Below are 25,666 nucleotides of genomic sequence, written 5' to 3'. Positions count from 1 at the left end.
TAATGTTAGCAAATGTAACACTGCACACATAATAAAATCCTGTAAAATGATCAGTGGTAAATTGCTCTGGTCTGGCTCAGTTCATCAGTGATTGGGTGAGAACAGTTAGAATTTACTGGCTGCAGAAATCAGCGGGAGGGGCTCATTATACAACACACAAAACGCCGTAAATAACGCGCGCTCTGTGCAACCAAAACGGCGTTTTTTACGCCGTCATATGGCAAGACAGCGGCGCAAAAGGCGGCGCTTTTCGAGCGCCTTAGAACGCCGTTAAATACGGCGTTATGGACGACTTTTCGCGCGTTTTTTACGGCGTTTGGAATCGCGATGCCGTATTTTGTGGCGCAAATACTGTTAAAAAAAAGTCAAAAACGGCGTTCGGATATAAACGCGTTCAATCTATGGCGTAATTCTGACACCATCGGCTTGCCATAGACGCGGAGGTCTGAGGGAGCGTGTGAGTGACTGATGCATGCTTTGCAGATTCAGAAACAATGCCGCATTTTGGCCTACTTAATGTAAACTGATGCGCGTCAGAGGGACTGTGATTAGATGACAGGTGTCACTCAGTAATATCCTTCGCACGTGTCTTGATCACCACCGCTGCTGCTGTTGCTTCAATCCGCGGAGCAGTCAATAAACGGGACAAATCAGGCAGGTTCAATATACGGGAACATCGATATAAAGAACATCTAACGTTAGTTACCTGTTTATTCCGTGTACCAACGGGAAGAGAAGCTTCGCGTGTACTTCTTCCCTTTTTCACTTGTCTGCTGTCTGATTAAGAGGTCAGGCTGATCTGGACCCAGCTCCTTTACCTTCAGTTTTTCTGCTCAAGTTCTCTTCTCAAACGTACATTGGAGTAGAGATTTTACAGAGTTAGGTTCGTGTCCGGAATTACCTGCGCCCGCCATTGTCACACAATTGGAAATTGCGCCACTACAGGCCAGCGTGATTTTAGCAGTTTGGGGCGACAGAAAAATCGCCCATTTCAGATAAGATTTGTGGACGCTGATTGGGTACATTTCATGTCACGTCTTAAATATATGTATATCTTGAATCAGGATTTGACTAAATTCTACAAAGACCCGCCTCCTGTGGGCGATTTCTCGATCGCCCCTCAGCAGAAATTGAGACGTGCAGAGAGGCCATATTTCGATGATGAAAACATATATTTTCCACAGATGATTATCTATAACATTACATTACGCAAATGTACATTAAAAAAATTATATAATTCTTGTTTTGTGTGTGTAGCTCAGGGAGGGCGGCGCCCTAGCGCCCTCTATTGGCCAGCCGCCACTGTTATAATGTTAGCTAAGTTTATCAAGACATTATTTTCCTTTGAGTAGTTTTTGCATCATTCAGTATGTGAGTCTCAAAGGAATCAGGCCTGTTGCAAGAAAATCTCTTTGTGCGCCTTTGTCTTGATTTTGTGTAAGAGATGAATCCTCGGCACGTCATATATCACTTATGCAAGCCGTGTGACATGCGCCTCATTCTCTCTTCTGAATTTCTTAGAGATGTGGAACATGGTGCAACAGTCTTTTCAAGTACAATGTCGTGAGCGGTAATGTGCCATCTGTTGCTGCAGCAACAGGCGACTGTGCAGTAACCACAGGCTGCTTTGAACAATGAAATGCTCCTGTGTATTTCTATGGTTACTGCACTTAAATACCAACCTGATTTAGAAGGTTCAAGTAGCAGTATCAACAGTAGAGTGTATCTTTAAAGGTACTGTCACATATTACCAATATACCCAAGGGCAATAGAAACAATTTAAAGTGTGTACGCGTCTGTGTTTGTGCAGGTTTATATATCATTACGGGGATATCTATCAAATGTCACCACAAGGAAGTCTGATCCAACTACATAGTGGAAACTGGCTAGTAGTCCCCAAAAGGAAAATTGATTATTAAACATACTAAATGATTCTTATTTTAAAAAGTACAGTTACATTTAGTCATTATCAGATGCTTATAGCAACACAAATGAGGTGAGGCAAAAAAAAATGGAAATGAATGGAAGCAAAAAAATGCTAAAGGTTTCTTTGAGGGTTAGGTTTATTGGTGTGGTTTGGGGTAGGGATAGAAAATAGCACAAGGTCAGTAAAAAACGATAGAATAGAATTAGGGCTGTTAGACGATTAATAACAATTAAATGAATTTAGAATAAAAGTGTGTGTTTACATAATATATGTGTACTGTGCATATTATTTTGTATTAATAAACACAAAATCATACACATACATGTATATATATTTAGGAAATAGTTTTTATTTATATTTACCAATAATAGTAATTATGTATAAATGTTTATTAAGTTTTATATTTCTCTTAAATATATGCATGTATATATGTTTTTATGAATACAAAATCAATATGCACAGTACACAGACATACTGTATATATGTAAACACAAACTTTTATTCTGAATGCGATTAATCAAGATTCATTGATAGAATAGAATAGAATAGAATAGAATAGAATAGAATAGAATAGAATAGTGTGGTGTGTGTGTGTGGTCATTAATCACTGCTTCTTGTTTTCTGGTTGCACAGATGGAAGAATAAAACTGTGGGTCTATGGGTTAACGGCTGGAGGATTCATTCTGATATTATTCTTAATTGCTGTGGCCTTTCTCTTTTGGTATGTTTGTTACTAAAGATTTAGCACACTTAAGATCAAATAAAAGATATATTTTGTATACTTGTACTTTTGTGCTACAGATTATGTTTAATTCAAACGTATTGCTCTTTTTGCTATAGCACATTTCACAACTTTGTTTACAGTAAACACATAGTGGTACAGACAGTAGAGAAAAACAGGAAAACAGATTTTCAATTTTAAAATATACAGAAAACATGGTATTTTATTACAGATTTATACAGAAGTTGAAACAACTGCAGATTTTCTGCTGTCTGATTAAAGCCTTTTGTGACTCGCTGCTGCCATCAAGCGGTTCAATTTAGAAATACACCTTATAAATAGAAATGCAAGAGTTGAATTTGTTTTTCTCGTTCTCTCCTCATTTCTATCACAGCAAACCAACCAAGCAAAGTAAAAGCACATCTCCACCACAAAAGCCCTTGACTCTGGCCTATGACGGAGATGTGGACATGTGATCGAGCTCTCTACATCTGTATTTTCAAAGCACAAACCGAACTACTTGTAACATTCAAAAATGTTCATTTCTCCTATAAATACCGAGGAGGGATCCTCTTCAATAAACAGACAGACAAAATCTGCAGCACGTGCAAAACTTTGTGCGTCAGGGGTGACCGCTTCGGATCAGCGATCACATGGAAAATCGTGACATTCAAGAGTACAAGACACAGCTGACATTCCACAGACCAGATGGAGGACTTTGACATTTCGTTCCTGTGTTTTTCTTACATGGGGAAGACGAGATGAAATAAACACAGAGGGCATCAGTCACGTTCATAGCGGTCTGGAAGTGACTTTTGAACAGACAAGGAGAAAAGACTGATGTGTTATGCACTATATTAGTGCTTTTGTCATTCTGTAGTTTCCTGATTTGTGTTCAAACAGATTTTCTAGTGTTTTTTCATTGTGATGCACAGGACTGCTGTAAACTGTTGTTTTCATCATTGAATGTCTCTGAACATGTGTGTTTGTGATGCGCACAGTAAACCAAAACACAGCTTATTTATACTACACACCGTGAGGTCCGGGTGACGATCTGCCCCTGTGTTTCCTCCGTCCGGCTCCATTTGACCTTTAACCTCCTAGCAGCTGAAAAATGGATGAAGTCTGCTCTGAGACTGGCTGATAATGAACTGTGTCCCTGTGATGCGTGGTAGGGTTTCCGAAGCGGCTTCCATCAATGTGCTGCAGTTAGAGGAGCTCATTTAGCACAGATACAGTGGACCAATGCGTTTGTTATGTCTGCATGAGCATTATGCTGGAAGAGAGAGCAAGAAGTTATTATGAATGTTGTCATTTGCTGTAGAGAGTACAGGTGCTGATTCTGTATTTTAATAATAGTGTTTGACATTTATTTAAGCTGGTTTTGCTTCATTGACTTTATGTTCTTGCAGGCATAATTGTCTTGATTGTCTGTTTCATAACGTCGAGAAGGTTTCTTTTGCTCCCTGTATTGCGAATGTGAAAAACTATTTTTTATCTCTGTGGTCTTCATTATAGATGATAACGACTGACTTCACTACATGAGACCTCTAAATCATCTTGATCACAAAGAATGTACACTCTGTGATGTATGTGTTACATTACATACAGCACATCCATTTATTTATTTATTTTCTTCTTAAGGTGAAACAGTTTCATCTTTCTTACTTACCCAAGTTGTGTCATGAGAGAAGCTTCTGTTATTCATATTATTTGTAAGTGCAGACTGGTTAGACTTCATCAACAACCGCTTCAGTCCTGTCTGTATGAGATTCATCTGAATGTTGCCTCTCTTAGAATTATGAAATCAAAAGACTTCGGCATATTTCTAATCTAGTCCACCATTGTGAAAACCTAAAATGTGTATAGCTAGTTTTTTTACCCTGCGGAGAAATGGCAATATATATCTGTGTTTATTTGAAATCGCAATTGTACGTGTGCATGCTGGATTGATTTTCTCATACACTGGATTATTCCAAAAGTGGCCTTGCGTTTTTATGGGCATTTTCCTCCTAGTTAGCAGTGTGTTCTGTTTGATTTTTGTTTATTTATTTTTCATTTTTATTTGCCGCCCACTGACATTGTTTACATGGCTTCTTCTAACATGTTCAGTATGCTCTCAGCACTATACTGTATACAGTTGCCTGTAAAAGACTGACCTTTACTTTACATGCTACTTTCTGTTTTAATTGTGTGTACTTGAAAAGTTGAACGAAAACGCTAATAAATTGTGATACTCTGTGGGAAATGACGCTCATTAATTGTTCGTGAAAGCATCTGCACCAGACATTGACAATCACTCGAGTTGTTCCAAATCTGCATACGTTTATTTGTTCTGATGAACACAGAGAAAGATATTTGGAAGAATACATGTAACCAAACAATTCTTGGCCACCATTGACTACCACAGTAGGACAGAATTACATTGGTGGTCAAAAGTGCCCCAGAACATTCTTCTAACAATTTTAGGGTAAGTAATTGAAGCCAGAATTTTCATTTTTGGGTGAATTGTTCCTTTAAGGTCTATAGTATAATCTAAAATGTATGCCACAAAATAACAGTGTCAGCCACTTTGACTGAAATGCATTACATGCATACAGTGGAAGTCAATGTTTTATGTGTGTCAAATAGTGATTGTAAAGGCATAACTATCAGTATTCTTTTTAATTAATAGTTTTACAAACTGTGAGTCAGGTTTCAGATATTTCTAAATATTGACAGCATGCCATAAATAAATGAATAAATAACTTAGCTTTGATCCAGTATATTCCCAATAATAGCTTTTAAAGTTTATTATTGGTCATTATCTAATTTTTAAATGAAAAAACTGTCTGTTAGCCATAACTTAAAATACACTTCACTGATAATAAGTCAAAAGCTGGAAATTACAAGACAGAAACAGTCCTGTTATAGTATTATAGAATATAATTATATTAAATGTATTGCCCATTGTCTCTGCCAAATGCACTTTGTGTGAAACACTGAATGTGTTGAAAGTGCAGCCCATTACACTCCAGGATGTTTAATCATTTAAATCTTTTGTTTAATCAGTTTTTATTAGTAAAGCCTGTCATTTCTGTTCAAGGATGAGATGAATTTAAATAGATTTGTCAGTGCCACCTAGGGGACACGTGTCTGGATGGTGTGATTCTGTCAGGTTTAATTTATCCATTAAGCCCTAATAATAGTGCAGATGAATGAATTTCCCATGAATCTTTGCGGGCTGGCAAAAAAAGACACTTTCGTTTTAATCATAATTTTTCATTCACCTAGGCAAATGTGTTTAACAAAGTTTGACATGATCAAACTGACTGAGGTAAGAATTCAGAAGATTGCTTCATGTGTCATATATGTATTAGGGTAATTGTAAAAGACAGACTAAAGAAAGATCATTGAAATTTCTGGTTGTTCTCACCAAACTAGTGTGACATTTTTCTATTGCTGCTCATATAAACTTTAAATTCATCAGTTGAGAGACATAACCAAACATAAAACTTTGTGACTTACACAAAAGATATAAACGGTGTATGTTTTGACTTTAAGGTAGTAACTTTGAATGCAGTTTAATTATTGATATGTTTTTTAAGAGACAATGTTGAATAAATCTGGGTCCATTTTTAGGCAGTAGTTTATTATCAGTATTACAGTAAATGTAATGAACAAGCAATTGATATTAAATCAATGTTACGTTAATTATTATTAAATAATTATTTAGTAGGCTAATTATCATGATCATATTATTCATTGTTAAGTTTGTTAAATTGCCTTTTGAGTGTCTTGACAAGGTCATCAGTGCACCAGTCCATGAGATGTGTCTTATAGCCTTGTCTTTTCATTAACTCTTTAATGGTTCTAGTTTAACAACATGGTTAAACATACAATGAATGTTTTGTGACTTTAAAATGCAGTTTAAATTGGGTTCAACTTTCATACACGTTATGGTAATGTGAAATTACATTGAGGAACACAAGAGGGCATTAATGCGATGTCTCATGGAATTTTGTGAATTGTTATGTTAACATCTACAGCTTGTGTCTGTGAATTATTTATTTCAAAAGTGAAATTGAATATCTGTTTTTAATAATAATAATAATAATAATAATTAATAATTTTAATAATATTTGTAGTCATTTATAACTTGTGGCATGGTGACTAATATGCTGCTTAAATTCTTCTTTATGTTTGCAGAAGATATGAAAAATAGAGAAGAATTGAGAGTACTTTGAATTACAATTATTAATAATGAATTGTGTGTGAACAAATTCAAGCATGCAGTTTAGCATCACTACCAACTCTCGGTAGATTTTAATCTCTTTAATCACTTTACATAGTTTACAGATTAGCATTTTAACGACTAATAGTTGACTAAATTTGTGAGTTTTATAAGTTTTACATAAAAGTTTCATTTAGTTTTAAGTAAACGCTTGCACTCCACAATATACATGTACAAAAAAAATTGATTCGTTAATAATTCGGTTAAAAATTAGTCATTAAGATTTTATGTGTGATTTAATCATTTAAAAGTGTCTAATGTTATATCTTGTTGCTTTAAGAGAGAGGGCGGGTTTGTATGGGTGGGCGGGACCAGAGAGCTCTTTGGTTGCGCTGTGCTCAGCGTCACACATTCATTTCTATCACGGATGAGAGTGAAGGTAAGCTGTTGCGCTTCTGCTTGTTTCATAATATTGACAGACCGGTAATGTGTACACGAGACAGTGTATACCTAGTGTCAACCACCTGGTGCTAAGCATACATTACAATTATTAGACAATTGTGTCAAATAACAATGAATAACAATAAATGCAACGCTCTCAATGAACCGGTTGGTGAATTATGACGAAAAATCATGCTTTTTATTAATGTGACGTCACCTGTTGTAACTAAAGTAGATATGTACGTATTCGTAATAAATTAAGCACCTGCTTATATGACTATTTTCTTTTGTGTCTTATTTTAAATATATATAACAGCGTTGAGTGGATCTTGACAAATGCTGTTGAGAAATTAAATGAGATTCTTTCGTTCATACCCTTGCGATGCTTTATTAAACGTCAAAGTGATGTTATTAGGCAAAATGATGAGAAACGTGGAGGGCTGTATAGTGTGTTTAAAGTCCCAGTGCAAATAAAAATTTCAATGCCTATTTTTTCATGAAATATTGTAGCGTTTATTGTAAATAGTTTATCAATGTGGGTCATTCTCTTTTTTTAAATTCGTGTGCCCTCATAATCTTTAGTTAAAATCTGAAAATGCACTTCCTTCCTGTAATGACTATACATCTTAAATGGCATATGTTAGACTTGGCTTGGGCGGAGCATCCGTTAACTCCTCCCCTTCAACTGTCAGTCTGCTGCACTGTTCTATATAAATGACTGGATTGCTCGTGACGTCATCACACTGAAACTACCGGGCTGCCATGTTGGAATGCCCAAACGTTCTATTAAATGAATAGGGAGTTATCACATATTAATGATAAAACAGTAACTTACCAGTCCCCGTTTTTACATCTAAAGTCTCACAGTACGTTCTTACAATGGAAATGTCTTAAGCATGTAAATGGTTAATTATTTAAAGTCTGGGATTTTCCGGTCTTATTAGATATAGAGTGAGTTACGTTCATTTTCATTACAGTAGCGTTGTCACGGTCGGGGAGGGAACACAGGGATACAAGGACAGAGGACCCAAGTGCAGACAGCGGAAGGGAACACAGGAACATAAACTAACTACAGTAAGCTAACTAAACTAGACAAGACAATTACCACACTAGACATGACTAAACTAGACATACATGGTGATACAGGACAAGGCACAAGACCAGTGTAACAACACAGATGATCCGACACAAGGGCATTAAGTAGGGGAACAAATCAAGAGGGAACAGGTGAAGGGCATGAAACAATAAACGAGCGATAACGAGGAGACAAGAGGGCGGGAACAGAGTCGAGACCGGAGAGGGTGTATGGAAGGCCATAAGGGCCAAAATTACCCCTCTCCACATGAAACATGGGGTTCTGTCATGATCCTGCCACTAGACCATGAGAAACATGACATGATGCGGCAGAATCATGACAAGCGTACATATCAGATCAGCAGACTAACACCTCAATATATGACAAATGCGCTTATTCAGAAATCTAAATACAGATAAATACAGGCTGTATATGTTCTTTAAGTCATGAAGCTTTATTTCTAAACATTTACACATGTGCCATTACAACAGTGTGCAATACACCTAGATACATTGATTTCTATACATCGCTATTCTGCCTAAAATAAAAATAAACTTTGGAAAAAACATCAGAAGTTACAATTAATTTAAACACACATGTGAACTAAAAACGTATCGCGCCCCTAATAAGTTGAAAAACTGGTTATTTTTGATTGTCATTTTGACTGTAAGTCAATGGCGCTCTCTGTCAGTTGGGCATACCAAGATGGCGGCGCGATCACTTCCGGTTGCTTTACCTCCTGCTGTTGGTTTAGTGTTCTAGGCGCAATCCAGTCATTTATATAGATCAGTGGTCTGTTCCCTTTCAAAATGCAATGGCTGTTTTATACATCCAATCAAATTGCAGAGAAAGACGGAAGCCACGCCCACAATTTTTCACATTAGAAATTCCATTTCACTCTGAAGTAAAAACGATCGCAACTCTCAGTTCACGGGAATTTAAAATATAAAATTAGCTCCTATAGAGGGTATGCATTGACGTCACTTTCCCACGTGAACATGTCGGGACACGCCCTGGGATACGCTCCCCTGGGTGGCAAAACACCTAGCAAAATGGCTGAGGAGAACAGGAGAAACAAAGAAACGGACTAACAAGCAATTATTTGCTGAAATTACAAGAAGCTGGACTCGAAATGTTGCACGGAATTGTGTTATCTGATATTGTAAACAGACATTTTGCTGAGTGTTTTGCCACCCAGGGGGGAGCACTTCGGTGTGCTCACGTGGTAAAGTGACGACACGTACATACCCTCTATTCATGGGCTGGGTTATTTTAATTAAAATAATAGTTCAACAAACATACCTAAAATGTTGCATAAGTCAAATGGGTTATTGAATTAACTCCCCTTTTAACTCCTTAAATTACTTCACATCAGTGATTGGCTAACAGGAAACATGGCACAATCTAGGAACATGTATATTGTGGGTTTACCTAGAACTCTTTGTATGTTTCAGCCAGCAAAACCATGGCAGCTCCACTCAGATCACTTGTGGAAGATTATTCAAGATACCTCAAATCATTTGAACTCTTTTTGAAACGTTCATCAGAGCACCAATGTATGCTGGACTTCATTCATAATACTCTACCAGACATACTGGCAAGGTGATTCATTATTTTTAAGGAATTTTATTCTTGGGGCATGTCAAGACTGTAAAATGTGTCACGTGTCCAGAAAGAAATATTATATATTAAATATTATATATAATATTATGTAACCCATACCCCTCCTAGGGATCAATTAGTTTTAGAGGTTTCTAGCATTAACTTTGTGACCCGGTTACATATACATTAATATCTTTCTTCAGGATTGGTGGAGGGAGGCCCACTTTCAATGTAATGGGAGTAGGGAGTGGAGGAGGTACAATAAATTAATACTTAACATTTTGTTTATTAAATCTTAATATTTACCTATTAGATGTAATACCTTACAAAGTCTACACATTTTGAAATTTCATTTAATATTCAGGTGAGATTGATCTGGAAATGTTGGCGCAGCTACACATGAAACATCCACATATGAAAGTTGACAATGAAGTGGTGGAACCGAGCTCAGATATGCTACACAAGTATAAAGGTACTAATCATTTGACCAAAGTTCAATTAAACTGATCTTAACTCTTTAAATGGATATCGTAATAAATAGATATTCATTCTGTTTCTCTTGTTTCTTTTCATTTAGTTCGGGTGTCAACAGCGGCAAATCTTGATTATATTAACTTTACATGGAATGTGATGACAGCTGCTGAATTTGAAAAGCACTGGCAAGAGAAACACCTTGGAAAAAAGATGGACTTCGTTCACATGATACAGGTTATGAGCAACCAACAGCAAGATGATACTATTGATTTTTTTTATGAGCTTTAATTGAAACACAAACTTAACATGTCACAAATGTAACATTTTTAATAGTGAGTTAGTGCAGATGTCACGGTTGTGGTGTGAAGAAAACCCAATTGCAGGCAGGCGGAGATCAAGGGGTTAACAAAAAACTTTTATTAAATAAACAAAACACAAAACAGAGATCCACAAGGGGATTAAACACTAACAGATAAATAATACACGAACATAGACAGGAACAATAAACTGGACTGGACTAAACTAACATAACACTAGACACTAAATGACTGGACTAGACTAAACACTTACTAGGACTGGTATATACACAGCACACAGGACCACAGCAAACCTGGAGTACATAGCAAGGACACCACGCACAAACACTCCAAACACAATGACCGAACACAGGACAAAGAAACATGAGGGTATATATAGGTAAGACAAACAAGGGATAATGACACGGGGCAGGTGTGGGTAATTAAACACTCAGGTGAAGATGACAAGGAAATGAGAGGAATGGGGCCAATGACGAGACACTGGAGAGAACGTATATTATTGTCAAACGGACAATAATAAGTTTCTCTCCACACATAACCAAAGACTTTGTCATGGCTCTGCTACAGGACCAAGAAAAACATGACTAAGGAAGCAGAGCCATGACAGCAGAATGTTAATATTACACGTTCATTTTGCATCCTAACATTTTATTTAGATTTAAATTAGATTTTGAATCCCAGCGCAATCTACAGTACTTTTGACCCCCAGTCAATCATGTAATTTATTCATATTTTATATGTGTTTAACAGATGCTGTACTATGTCAAAGATCCAGAGGCCACGGTCTCATTTTTCCGGAGCCTCTTAGATAAAGATGGAAAACTCTTAATCATTTTGGTGTCAGGTAAATACTCTAACTTCAAAGTTACACGATTTATATATATCCATTTAGATCAGATCATCTAATCACTAGTCTGACAAACCCGATTTGGGTCATAAAGCACTGTGACTAAGGTAAGGAGCACATCCAAAAGGTGTTGAAGGGCACTTTGAAGGATTGAAACAATCTCATCTATGTTTTATGATATGATAAAGAATGTGATTGCATGTGCAAATGCAAATGGGATCCACAATTTAAGTTGCATTTCACCTTGTTAATCTCTCCGGTCTCCTAGTTATGAAAGTTGACCTTAACAAAATCCTGTGTTTGCATAGATGAGAGTGGATGGGGAAAATTATGGCGTACCTTCAGAACCCAACTCTGTCACAATGAGATAAGCCAGTGTGTCACTACAGGAGATATAAAGACCTTCTTAGACGCCAAGGGCATCCCCTATCGTAACTATGAGCTCCCGTCCCAGATGGACATCACAGAGTGCTTTACAGAAGGAGATGAGGTTGGAGAACTGCTGTTGGATTTCTTAACTGAGGTGATAGGGTTTAGTAAGAATGCTCCTGAAGACCTCAAGAAAGGAGTGCTGGATTTACTTAGACATCCAGACTGCAGTAAAGAGATGGACGGCAGGATCATATTCAACAACAATCTAGGAGTCTTAGTGGTTGAGCCATAACTCCTTATGTCTTGTATGTCTTGTGTTTAGCATTCAGTCTTATAGCAGTGCAGAAAGTGTACATTCAAATTTTCTGTTCTGTTTTTAACTAAATAAATATGTTATATTGTAACATACTGTACAGTAGTTGTATTAACAATCCAAATTAAAATAAACATATTGTATTGTTTCAAAGGGTATACTGTACTAAACATTAAATACATACCCTAAGCATCATTATTTACACGTTATGTATTAACTGTTTAAATTAAATGCTCAATAGAATGCAAAATTTAATAATAATAGAATTACAAAAGGCGTCACGTGACCATAAAACCTCCTGTATGTGCAACTATTTCAATAAAACTTAGACGTACCTCAGTGACAAAGTTTAAAGGTGTAATGACTTATTAACTGAGAGTGTATGATTTTACTATGACATTCTTTATGATGAAACAAGATGTATGGTTAGATGACTATGTGTTATTGTGACCTTACACCTCTTGTGAGTTTGACAGGAGTTTAATACTTAACCAGGGAGGACAAAGGTTGAAGTAATCTGCATTTAAAACTCAAAATCAAACTGTTTGAATTCATTATATCAAGTCAATGTTTCTAATGTGTTGGACACATTAATTTCAAATTTTCATTTGTTGTTGCCCGTAATAGTCTTTTGATATAACAAATATACAGTAAAAATTTTTGTGTCCGTCCATCATAACAAATAAACTTGTGTACAACTAAACAAAAGCTATATACCAAATGTCTTTCATTAATATCATTAAACAGTGAATGCATTGAGATCTTTGGCACTTGGTCCTTGTGTTGTAACTAAAGACAACATTAGTACAAGTAGGGTAACTGCATGTTTACCCTGCAGCATCTTTAGAGCTGTTCGGCAGGGTGTAGTTTGCTCTGTCTACCTTCATTCAAAGTTACTCCCACTACATGTGTGAAATTGCTTTAACAATGGGTAAGTTTCACAAAAATGCCCTATTTCCCACTGCTCCAGGGCTGTGAACTTGCAGAATAAACTCAGTTCAGTGTCTAATGTGTGCGGTGGATGGATGAGGCGAGACAAGAGTAGCTATGCTCAGTTAACCCAAAAGGGGACCATTATAGAAATGATGAGTGAATGGAAGGATGAGCAGGAATGTTCTGATCATCCGTTCTGCCGTGATCTATCTTTGTGTCCATTTTAGGACATCATTGAACTCACTTCATCACTCAAACATCAGATTGCACTTGAATCTGTCTCCATTGATATGTTGCCTTTATTTGTAGTTTATGTTCTGTTAAACCACCTTGAACACTGGATAAGGCATTGGGCCTCTTTAATATAACCACATTTCTTATCTGTCAAGCTACAAAACACTTCTGCTTAAAATAAAAACAAATTCTAGGCCTAATGGTTTCCGATACAAATACTATTACAGTATACAGTAAAGCCTTGATTGTTTACCATTAAAAACATTACAACATTCTTTCATGTAGTGGGTTATTCCAATAGGATTTGTCTGATGGTTCCTATCTGTCTGAAAACCACTAAAATTCAATACAGTACAGTTTCCATTATACTGTAGTTTACAGTTTCTATTAAAACAATTCCCAGTGTTATTTTTAAATGCCTTAGAATTTCTGTGATTCATGTGATCTCAACATGGCGTCTCCCACTATTAAGTGTTGACAGTCATATTTTTCATATTCACTTTTTATTAAGATTTTTAATTGTTTTTATTTTGTGTTATTTTATATTAGAATTTTACAAAACATTTACAAAACTACATCAAACATAAAAAATATATAAAAATATAAATATCAACCAATGTATGTAAGGAATAATTGACTACGGGCCGTTATTAGAACGTTAATGCACACCCCGAGGTGGTAATGCGTCCACAAATGCGAATGGACAGACCCGGTGGAAACAGGGGCGGATTGGCCATCTGGCGTACCGGGCATTTTCCCGGTGGGCTGCTAACGTATGGGGCCGTAACGGACGCGTTTGCCGCTTAGACGGACGTATTATAAATGCGAATGCATGCAACGCGAATGCAAAAGACACGTATGCATGCACAGCCAACCCCAAATGCACCCCAACCCCAAATACCCCATCCCCCAAAATAGTAATTAAATGTTGTCAGCGTGACAAAAACCATGCGGTATTTAAGTGTGCGTGCCCAGTCTAGTCAAAACCTTCCCTGTGCCACTTACCACCGCCAAGATGGCCGCCTCTGGCCTCCCTGGTCCCTGTTACCACATGGACATAAATTTGATGTGCTAGTGAGAAATGTTTCATATATAGGCGTTTTTTTACGTAGAGGTCAAAAAGTGTTCTATGATATTTACTTAGGAAGGACTTTTGGTATGTAATTTATAAGTTTGTTTAGTTGTACAAGTATTTTAAATTGAAATTAAACTAAGATTTATTCGATATAATGAATTCAAAATTTTTGATTGTAGTGCCTTTATGTTAAACGTTAAAGATTACTTTACACTGAAAAAAAATTGGAGTGAAGTTTACTTGAAAAAGCTAGGAAACGTTTTTCACTCAGGAAATGTTAGTAAATTGATCAGAACTGTCCAAGTAAATGCTAAACCCATGTATAAGAAGTTTTTACTAGAAATTCCCAAGTACGGGGTCAAGTAAATTTTACTCATCCTTTGTTTGTAAATTTTATTTAAGTAATGCTTCTAAATATACTTAATATTTTTAACAAGAGTCCTAGTTATCTTTTCCTCAGTAGTCTTTACTTGTTTGTTTTTTGTAAATATTACTTGAAATCATATATGAGGTATACAGTATGTGTTAAGTAAAATGTATCTGAAGACCAAAAACGCTGACAGGTATTTCACAAAAATACTTTTATTCAATGTTTGAATTCAAATATTTAACATCTTATTTAAAAAACAGAGAAACAAATAAAAAAAGGTAATCACATAAATCAATTCAGATCCATTAAACCACCTTCACATTTCCTCTGGCATCAGTTAAAAATGTTTTATTGGTGAGAATGGTGAGTCCAATACATGTGGAACAGATGAACATGGATGTTAATGCCACAATTAGATTATTTGTCATTAATAATTCAAATGAATTTATTGACCTTAATGCATTGAACATAGGCTAACGTTATACCAATTTTTAAATGTTAGAACAAATTAGTTCAAGATCCAACATTCTATCTGTAACAACAACGCTAGTTCAGAGCTAGCTAAGGCAGAGTTAGCTAAGGGTAAGTTAACATTCACATACAGCAGGCTACTGCAAGTTTATCAATATATTGGTTATATATACGGAGCATAAACTTGATTTAACTTTATGAATATGCATTACATGGTTAAGTTATTTGTCTAAGTTACGTAATGTTAGACATACGAGACTTGGCACTACGTTTAGCAAACTGAACACTGTCAACATATTAATAGCTTAACTTAGCATCACGTTAATTCTATTATCAATGTGCATAATAAAAACAACCGCGTTTGCAAACGTTGTCCAGAAATGTTAGCAATACCGAGACTCAATAACTCAAACTCAAACAAACCAGTGAAAATAAAGTTTATTAACGCTGCACTATGCTGCAAACGTTACTACATGAATTAAAAAGAAAACATTTAATGACTTACCATAATTTAATCCCCTCAGGCGCTGAAAAAAATGTTTCAATGCGCAAGCTTTCCTCAGGCTCATCGCGCCAGTTGTAATGTCCGAAGTGTATATGGCTGTGTGGAGTATAATTTACTTGCGTTCATCAGTTTTATACATCACTTAACTGAATGACAAAACACCAAGTAAATATTACTTGGCATTTTCATTTAAATTTACTTATGTATTAGAGCACAAATAATTACTAAGGAACCTCAAGTAACACATTGAATTAAACGCGACATTGCTAGCTTTATTTACAAACTCAAAAAATTGTTAATAATTTTTTACAGTGTATTTCTGGTTAAGTGTTAAACTCCTGTATGTTTAGGTCACAATAATGCAACTAGTCACCTCACAATACTGTGTCTAATCTTGTTTCGTTTTAAAAATGTCATAGTAAAATCTTTGACCTTCTCAGTGAATAAGTCATTACACATTTGCACTTTGTTACCAAGGTATGTTTTTATCTGTTTCACCAACATAGGAAGGTTTTAAGGTCACGCGACTCCTTTTGTAACCTGGTTGTATTCTCTACAGATCCTTTCATTTACACGTGTGTAAAATAATGACGAGGTAAGAATATGTATGTTTGTGTTTTATCTCCTATAAGCTTTAAAACTACAGTATGTTTATGTCAATTAATGTTGTTTGGCTTGTTTGACAACTAAACTTGTTACAACATAACATTTATTTTGTTAAAAACAGAACAGAAAATATTAATATACATATTCTGCATTTCCATGAGATAAAATGCTTAACACAAATGACCTTTGGATGTCATACTTAATGTGTCATGGAGTTACGGCTGAACTACAAAGACGTCCATGTTGCTGTTGAATATTATCCTGCCATCCACCACCTTCTTCACTGCAGTCTGCATGGATTAAAGTTCTCCGTCGCTACGACGGATTTCCGTTAATTGCAGCGAGTCTACGATGGATTTCCGTCAATTGCAGGGTTCCCGCCTGTCCTTAATATCATAAATTCACTTTTCATGATTTTAACCCTTTGACACGTACGATCACACCGGTGTGATTAGAACATTCAACGCTTTGACTTGCACTGAGCCAGACACTGTCAGGGATGGCGGCAGAAGAACCCAAGCGCAGGCAGGCAGTGAAGGGGTTAACAGATCATATTTATTAAATAACTAAACCAACAAATAACACCCACGAGGGGATAACGAGGACACGACTAATATAAATGAAAACAAAACACTTCCCTCGATGGGGCAAAACACTGACAGGACTAAACTAAAACCAGGCAGGGATAATCAACAGACGGGAGACAGGAACAATGAAAACAGGCAGAATATAAACTTACGAACACGACGAACAAGGTGGTATCACAGGGCACAGGCATACAAGCACATACAAACGTAATACACGAGCCCAGGACAAAGAAACAAGAGGGTATATATAGGGAACACAAACGAGGGATAACGACATGGGGCAGGTGTGGTTAATCAAACACTCAGGGAAAGATCACAAGGAAACGAGAGGAGCGGGGCCAATGACAAGACACTGGAGAGAACGTATACTATTGTCAAAAGGACAATAATATGTTTCTCTCCACACATAACCAAAAGCTTTGTCATGACTCTGCTACAGGACCAAGAAAAACATGACTAAATGAAGCAGAGCCATGACAGACACCGACTCAATCCTGCTACCTATCACAACCAGGGCTCGAGAGAAGAGAGAATTAAAAAAAAATAACACTGTGCGACATAGAATAATAAGAATATGTGCATTAGACAGAGCTACGTGCTTGTGTGAAGTTCGTTTGTCGTTGTGCTTGTTTGTGTGTGACATTAATCAATAGCGCATCGCTAGCCGACACTGAATCCTATTATTTAATTATGTCATCTGGCTGTGTGTCTGAGGGAATGAAGTGCACGATTTAACATACTACACAAGTGTTGGTCTAGGATTTGTCTGCGTCTGCACTATATGAGGATATGAACACATGAACTTCATCTCATCTCCACAGTTGCTAAGAGTTTATTTTAACAGCGTTGTACTGTTTGAGTGAAGCTATCGTCAAAAACATATTAACTCTGGCGCTGTATTTCCGACAAGTCGTCAAAATAAAAGTCCAGTTAAACTGAACACTCAAGACGAAAAAATACTGTAGTGTACTATAGTATGTGCTATGGAAAATTGTAGTACCCTTGTAGTAAATTGATAAACTAGAGTAAACGCATAGTATACTATAATAAAGTTAAAAAACACTAGTATCTAGGAATTTTACTGCAGTTTACTATAGTAAATACTGTAATATACTACAGTAAGTAATGTGGACAAATATACCACTATTGTATAGTAAAAAATTAAAAACACAGTGACGTTACTTATTTAATATTTCTAAAATGTAGGTAAACAAAAAGATTATATATGGCCTTAATTTATCCATCTGTATGTAACATTAATGTCATTTGTCAGTTACCTGCCTATTCACGTGATGAACTGCACTTGCACATTTTTTAATGATGACAACAGACGTTTTATACTTGTGCTACGACTAGTGTTGTAGTACTCGAGACCGGTCTTGGTCTCGAGTCCGGTCTCAACCATTTTGTGATGGTCTTGTCTCGGTCTCAACGGTCTTTGGTCTCGGTCTTGTCTTGGTCTCAGATTTAGTGGTCTCTGGATTTTTTTTCAAGACCACAACTGTGGGGGAATTACAATAAAATGATGGTGCATTGTCTGATTTAAGTGTTAACATTATTAATGTGATTGGATGTAAAACTTTAATGCCCGGTTTCACACACAAGGCTTAAGACTAGTCCCAGACTAAAATAAAAGTTTGATCTGTCTTAACTGGAAAAAAATAGCCCTGACATATCTTAAAATATGTCGTTGCCATTGTTTTGTCTCAAGATGCACACCAGCAGTATTTTTATCCAAGGTATTTTAATAAAAGTGACTTAAATATCCTAATTTAACTAAGGCATAGTCCTGGCTTAAGTTAAGCCTTGACTGTTGTGCCAGATGAATGGGAGAATGTCCTACAAGAAATCTGTCAACAAAATGAATACAAAGGTCCACAATATCCAAGATGTGATTGCAAAAAAGGTACTTGTATTAGATCTTGTATTAGTTTCTTTATATTATAAAGTCTGACGTGATCTGAAAACGTGGTATTTTGCTACTGAATAATAGATAAGAACGCATGATTCTGTAATTATGACTTTTTAAAGTGGATCTTTTAGAATTTTAGAGAGTACTAGTCTTTGTCTTGACTCGGTCTCGGCCATTCAACGTCTTGGTCATGTTTTGGTCTCGACACCCTCTGGTCTTGGTCTTGGTTTAGGTGTCTCGACTGCAACACTAGCTACGACTGTTTGGCCTGTGCTACAAAACCTCTGTAACACCAGTGCTATGTAAAAGTTAATGTACAGCCCTGCCACTAATAATATTTACTGCTTGCCTTTGTTCTATAGCAAGAGTATAACCAACTTCAGACACTAGGTAAAATGCTTAGAAGCAAACTTGAGCACTCGGAATCCGAAACAATTATACTGACACTTCTTATGAAGTTTTTTTTTTTTATGTTCGTACAAGTAGGCTATGACAAATGTACTTGTCCGAAGGACAACCACATGACAACGCTTAATGTCAAGCCCCGAAAAACATGCACTTAAGTTATGTAGATGGTTGATTATTTGTTAGTGTAAGTACGTTTTCATAGATTAAAAATAGCTTATAAAATACGCAAACTGGAAATATGAAAGCGATTTAAAACATCTCCCCTTAAAACACTATATTGGTCTTGACTATTTAAATAAAGTGTCGGTTAAAGGAATATGACTTGGCCTTATAAGAAATTTAGTCAGAAGACATTTTTTCACTTTAATCCATGAGTCTGAATGTCTTAGTAAGTCCAGCACTCCTTCATTCTTACTAAACCCTATCACTTCGGTTAAGAAATTCAACAGCAGCTCCCCAACCTCATCTCCTTCTGTAAAGCACTCTGTGATGTCCATCTGGGATGGGAGCTCATAGTTACAGTAGGGGATGCCTTTGGCATCTAAAAAAGTCTTTATATCTCCTGTAGTTACACACTGGCTGATCCTACTGTGACAGAGTTGGGTTTTGATGGTACGTAGTTTTCCCCATCCACTGTCACCTATGCAGAGTAGACACAGGATTTTGTTAAGGTCAACTCTGATAAAACAGAATAACTAGGAGGTCGGAGAGATCCAAGGTAGAATTCAACTCAAAATGGGGAATCCCATATGCATTTGCAATCACATGCTTTGTCATATCATAAAAGATAGATGAGTGTCAGGATTTGCGTGGAGGAAGAACCCAGATGCAGGCAGCGGCAGTGAAGGGGTTAAACAAAAGACTTTTAATAAACAATTGACAAAACAAAAAACCCACGAAGGGGAAAACAGGACACGATAACAGGAAAAGACAGGCACATAAACTGACTACGTAAAACTAACAAGACCACCAAATACAACACTTGACAAACTATGAAAACTAACACTAGAGTAAACACTTACTAATACAGGCCTCAGGCAGAGACAACATACACAGGAACTCAGCGGTAAAAATCCCAAGACCAACCACGAGTACCAGAACACCGCACATCAAACGTAATCCAAGAGCACAAGACAATGAAACATGAGGGCATTTATAGGGAAGACAAACGAAGGATAATGAGCGAGGGCAGGTGGGAGACATTAGACACGGAAGGGAAACAATACAGGAAACGAGAGGGGCGGGGCCAATGACGAGACACTGGAGAGAACGCATATTATTGTCAAAAGGACAATAATATGTTTCTCTCCACACATAACCAAAGACTTTGTCATGGCTCTGCTACAGGACCAGGAAATCCAAGACTAGGTGAGGCAGAACCATGACAGATGAGAGTGTTTCAATCCAACTTCAAGGGGACCATCAACATGGCACGTTTTAGGATGTGTTTCTTAGCCAAGTTCTCTATTACCCAAACCGGGTTTTCAGACTTGTGATTAGATGATCTTATTTAAATGGATATAAACCAAAGGAGGTTGTGTCATTTTAGAATGTTAGAGCATTTACCTGACACCAAAATGATTAAGAGTTTCCCATCTTTATCTAACAGACTCCGGAAAAATGAGACTGTGGCCTCTGGATCTTTGACATAATACAGCATCTGTTGAACAGATATAAAATAGTAACCCATATCATGATTGATTGACTGATGGCGAAACGTCTTTGATTACATTGAAAGTCTAATTTAAATATACAGTGGCAAGAAAAAGTATGTGAACCTTTTGGAATTTCATGGTTTTCTGAATAAATTTGTAATAAAATGTGATCTGATCTTCATCTAAGTCAAGGGTATTGACAAATAAAATGTGTCTAAAATAATAACACAACATTTTTTTGAGTCAAAATGACACCAAGAGCACAACGAAGACTCATCAATGAGGTAAAGAAACAACCCCGAATGACAGCCAAAGATTTGAAGGCATCATTGGAACTTGCTAACATCTCCGTTCATGAGTCTACAATACGTAAAACACTGAACAAGCAGGGTATCCACGGCAGGACACCACGAAGGAAGCCACTGCTTACTAAAAAGAACATTGCTGCACTCCTGAAGTTTGAAAGAGCACATTGACACTCCACAGCGGTATTGGCAAAATATTTTGTGGACTGATGAAGCTAAGATTGAACTATTTGGAAAAAACACACAGCACTACATCTGCCATAGAAAGGACACGGCATATCATCATGAAAACATCATCCCAACTGTAAAGTATGGTGGAGGAAACATCATGATTTGGACCTGCTTTGCTGCATCAGGGCCTGGCCAGCTTGGAATCATTGAGGGGAAGATGAATTCCCAAGTATATCAAACAATTCTTCAGGATAATGTGAGAATGTCTGTACGTCAGCTGAAACTGTGTAAAGGTGGGTGATGCAACAGGACAATGACCCAAAACACCGGAGCATGTCCACAACAGAATGGCTTCAGAAAAACAAAATCCGCCTTTTGGAGTGGCCAAGTCAGAGCCCAGACCTCAACCCAATAGAGATGCTATGGATTGACTTGAAGAGGGCCATACACATGAGACGTCCAAAGAATATGACAGAGCTAAAGCAGTTCTGCCAGGAAGAATGGGCTAAAATTCCTCCTCAACGATGTGCAGGTCTGATCCACAGCTACAGGAAGCGCCTGGTTGAGGTTATTGCTGCCAACCAGTTATTAATTCTAAGGGTTCACTTTTTCCACTGCCATTTTGAATGTTGAATGAGTGTGTTCAATAAAGACATGAAAGATCAGAATTTTTTGTGTTATTATTTTTAGACACATTATGTTTGTCAATACCCTTGACTTAGAAGATCAGATCACATTTTATGACAAATTTATTCAGAAAACAATGAAATTCCAAAAGGTTCACATACTTTTTCTTTTTTTCTTCTTTTTCTTGCCACTGTAAGTAAATTATTTTATGATGCAAAACAAACATGTAATATTAAGATTAAGATTTAAGATAACTCACTATTAAAAGTAGTACATTTGTGATGTGTTAAGTTCTTGCTTCATTTACATTTACATTTATGCATTTGGCAGACGCTTTTATCCAAAGCGACTTACATTGCATTATCCTATACAGTTCGTTTCTAGCTATGTGCAATCCCCTGGGATCGAACCCACGACCTTCCCGTTGTTAGCACCATGCTCTTACTACTTACCATTTAAATCTCATAAAGATGTATTTCAGAACAAATCAAATATGGATCATCAGATTTCTCAACAAACTTGTGGTATCCATACCAGTTTATGATCCTGCTGTTATTACGGTAACCTGGGAACTACTAGGAATTCATTTTTGTCATTCTTTTTTCAAAATAACTTTGTACTCAAGCTGGTATGCTGAAGATTTGATTTGTTATGAATGTATCACAAATTCAATAGTATCACCGCTGTTGGTAGCTCATAACCTGTATCATGTGAATGAAGTCCATCTTTTTTCCAATATGTTTCTCTTGCCAGTGCTTTTCAAGTTCAGCAGCTGTCATCTCATTCCATGTAAAGATAATACAATCAAGATCTGGCACTGTTGACACCCGAACTAAATAAAAAAAAATCAGTGAAAGAAAAGAAACAGAATGAATATTGGTGTATTACAATATATCAATTTAAAGAGTTAGTATATAATATATAATACTTCATTATTAACTTTCACATGTGGATGTTTCATGTGTAGCTGTGCAAACATTTCCAGATCAATCTCACCTAAAAAATGAAGAAATGTAGGTGTTCAATCTAATATTTAAAATATTTATATAAACAAAATGTTAAAAATGTATTTGTTATTACTAAAAGTATACTGTACCTGCTTCACTCCCTACTCCAATTACATTAAAAATGGGCCTCCCTCCACCAATCCTGAAAAGAGATATTCATGTATTTTATGATGTTATGTTTGGACATGTGGCAGATATTGTCATGATTCTGCCTCATCATGTCATGTCTTTCTTCGTCTAGTGGCAGGATCATGACAGAACCTCATGTTTTGTGTGGAGAGAGACATGTTATTGTTGGTTCTGACATAACATGTCTCCGGTCTCGTCTTTGGCCCCGCCCCTCTCATCTCCTCGTTTAGCTTCCCATCAGTGTTTCATTCCGGACACCTGTCCCTTGTTAATTATCCTTTGTTAGTCTCCCTATTTAATGCCCTTGTGTTTTCTGTCCTGTACGGATTTGTTTTGTACTGCTTGCATTCAAGCTCGTGTCTCTGTTACCCTGCTACCCTGCCTTGTTGGATTTACATCCCTTGTTGGATTTCTTGCCGTGTTTTGGTTTCTTGTTTTGCCCCATTGTGGGAAGTCTTTTGTTTCTTGTTTATATTTTAGTTGCATTCCTGTTAACTCCCCATCGTGGGTTTTTGTTTTATATTGTTAAAGTTTATTTGTTGTTTGCACTGCTGCCTGCATTTGGGTTCTTCTCCTGTCCAAATCCTGACACATATTTACGGTAACAAGAAAAAATCCTTAAGAATAATAAATCACCTTTCCAGTATGTCTGATAGTGTATTATGAATGAAGTCCAGCATACACTGGTGCTCTGATTATTGTTCCAGAAAGAGTTAAAATGATTTGAGGTATCTTGAATAATCTTTGACAAGTGATCTGAGCAGAGCTGCCATGTTTTGCTGGCTGAATCACACAAAGAGCGGTGATATTAGAAAGAGATTAAATAAGTAAACCTACAAATACATGTTCCTAGAATGTGCCATGTTTCCTCTTAACCAAACACTGACCTGAATTAATTTAAGCTGTTAACAGGGAGTTAATCACAAGTCTTCTTGTGCAACAGTTTAGTAAAGTTTGTTAAACTATTATTTCAATTAAAATAACCCAGCCCCAAAAAAGAGCTAGTTTTATATTCTTAAGCACACCATATGGCCCAAAATTGAGGAATGGAATGGGCATGTAAGTGTCATGTTGATGTGCGGAACAGAGAACCCAAGTGCAGACAAGGTCAAATAAACAAAGACTTTAATAACAAAAAACAAAAAAACCCACAAGGGGGTAAAACAACAACAACAGGGGAATATAACACACGGACTGAACAGGAACAATTAACTAACTAGACTGGACTAAAACAACACTTGACATATACTGAACTAGACTGGACTATGACTCACGAAGCAGGAACAAGACTCATGGAGCAGGAACAATATGCAACAACTTGACAAGGCTTAGGATCTAAACGAACAGACAAAAGGCAGAAAACACAGGGGCATTAAATAGGGAACCAAATCAAGAGAGCATCAGGTGCGGGGCGTTAAATCATTACATAATTAATAGGGATGTAACGATTCACTCAGCTCAGGATGGATGCGAGTCACGATTCTGATCTCACGATGCGATTTATTCACGATGTACTCACGATTTATTTTTACAAAATGAGTTGAAACAAATTAGAAATGAACAACTTCCCTTGCATGCCTTCTTAAATGCTTCACATTTCTTTGTGTAATAAAATAATGTTTTATTTCAAATAACAAAACTAAACTGCAATTTTATAACAAATTAATAATAGATAATAATATAAACAAACTAATACTGTCTGAGCTTTTCTTGGATTTTTTTGCATTTAAGAAATATCAGCATGTCCACGTTTAGATTTGCAGTGAAAATAGCAGCCCCTGCTGTTCAAAAAATGTATTGCGATTCAGTTCACACCTCAACCGATTTGAATCGTCACTCATTATAACCGATTTTCAACCGGCTCACGGTGAATCGTTACATCCCTAATAATTAATCATGAGGAAACGAGAAGGCGGGGACACAGACGAGACCAGAGCACATGGCATGCCAAAAAAAACAATGCCATGTCTCTCTCCACAATAAACACATGGGTACTGCCACGATCCTGACACAAGACTAGAAAACCTGAACCGGAGAGCATTATCGTGACAGTACCCCTCCCCCAAGGAACGCCCCCTGGCGGCAAGACAACCTGAGACAGAGAAATAAACCAACTGAACATGGTAAAAAGTAAAACAGGCAAACAATACATAATAACAGGATTGGGATGAAACAATAAAAACAATAAACAAGGGAGGGGGAGGGGGAACCACAAGTTCACTGAGGGAGGGCTCTTAGTATGGGTGGGGAAAGTCCGGGGCTCCTGGGGACAAAGGTTGAGTTCAGGGATGACATAGACACTGAGACGGGGAATCTGGATGAGGAGCACGGAGAGGACACAGGGGAGACTGAGGCAGACGAAGACAATG

At 36.8% G+C, this 25,666-nt stretch overlaps 3 protein-coding genes across 5 annotated transcripts in view; 2 read left to right on the top strand and 1 right to left on the bottom strand.

The window, feature by feature from the left end:
• Positions 1-4,889, top strand: part of thsd7ba (thrombospondin, type I, domain containing 7Ba) — a 301,508-nt gene extending 296,619 nt beyond the window's left edge. For both annotated transcript variants that reach the window (XM_057335489.1, XM_057335490.1), the window contains exons 28-29: positions 2,561-2,648; positions 3,043-4,889. In XM_057335489.1, the coding sequence (XP_057191472.1) occupies positions 2,561-2,648; positions 3,043-3,124 (170 nt within the window). In that variant the 3' untranslated portion in view covers positions 3,125-4,889. The remainder of the gene's footprint in view (positions 1-2,560; positions 2,649-3,042) is intronic.
• A 2,373-nt stretch (positions 4,890-7,262) lies between these two features.
• On the top strand, positions 7,263-13,041 carry hnmt (histamine N-methyltransferase). Of its 2 annotated transcripts, none has more exons than XM_057336245.1 (7): positions 7,263-7,300; positions 9,832-9,979; positions 10,183-10,235; positions 10,344-10,451; positions 10,557-10,687; positions 11,521-11,614; positions 11,926-13,041. In XM_057336245.1, exons 2-7 carry the CDS (start codon positions 9,843-9,845, stop codon positions 12,279-12,281), a joined length of 879 nt encoding a protein of 292 aa, XP_057192228.1. In that variant the 5' UTR covers positions 7,263-7,300; positions 9,832-9,842; the 3' UTR covers positions 12,282-13,041. The 2 variants fall into 2 exon arrangements, with proteins under 2 accessions (XP_057192228.1, XP_057192227.1); XM_057336244.1 differs by lacking the exon at positions 7,263-7,300 and adding an exon at positions 8,278-8,376.
• Positions 13,042-16,711: 3,670 nt separating this feature from the next.
• Positions 16,712-24,934, bottom strand: LOC130555823 (histamine N-methyltransferase-like). Its single transcript, XM_057336311.1, is given in 7 exon segments — positions 16,712-16,774; positions 19,766-20,043; positions 20,970-21,063; positions 22,863-23,011; positions 23,083-23,157; positions 23,258-23,310; positions 23,934-24,934. Coding segments are annotated over 7 exon segments (849 nt in total). The 5' UTR covers positions 24,071-24,934.
• Between the last annotated feature and the right edge of the window lie 732 nt (positions 24,935-25,666).

The sequence above is a fragment of the Triplophysa rosa genome, linkage group LG6 (genome assembly GCF_024868665.1).
Source record: "Triplophysa rosa linkage group LG6, Trosa_1v2, whole genome shotgun sequence".
Taxonomy (NCBI): domain Eukaryota; kingdom Metazoa; phylum Chordata; class Actinopteri; order Cypriniformes; family Nemacheilidae; genus Triplophysa; species Triplophysa rosa.
The sequence above is the reverse complement of the archived record's forward strand: the minus strand, read 5'-3'. Positions and strand labels throughout refer to the sequence as shown.

Excerpts from the sequence above, each read along its gene's own strand:
- hnmt (XM_057336245.1), top strand. The coding sequence starts at position 9,843 with ATGGCAGCTCCACTCAGATCACTTGTGGAAGATTATTCAAGATACCTC. Across the intron at positions 9,980-10,182 it reads CTACCAGACATACTGGCAAG|GATTGGTGGAGGGAGGCCCA; the intron begins GTGATTCATTAT and ends ATCTTTCTTCAG. Across the intron at positions 10,236-10,343 it reads GGGAGTAGGGAGTGGAGGAG|GTGAGATTGATCTGGAAATG; the intron begins GTACAATAAATT and ends TTTAATATTCAG.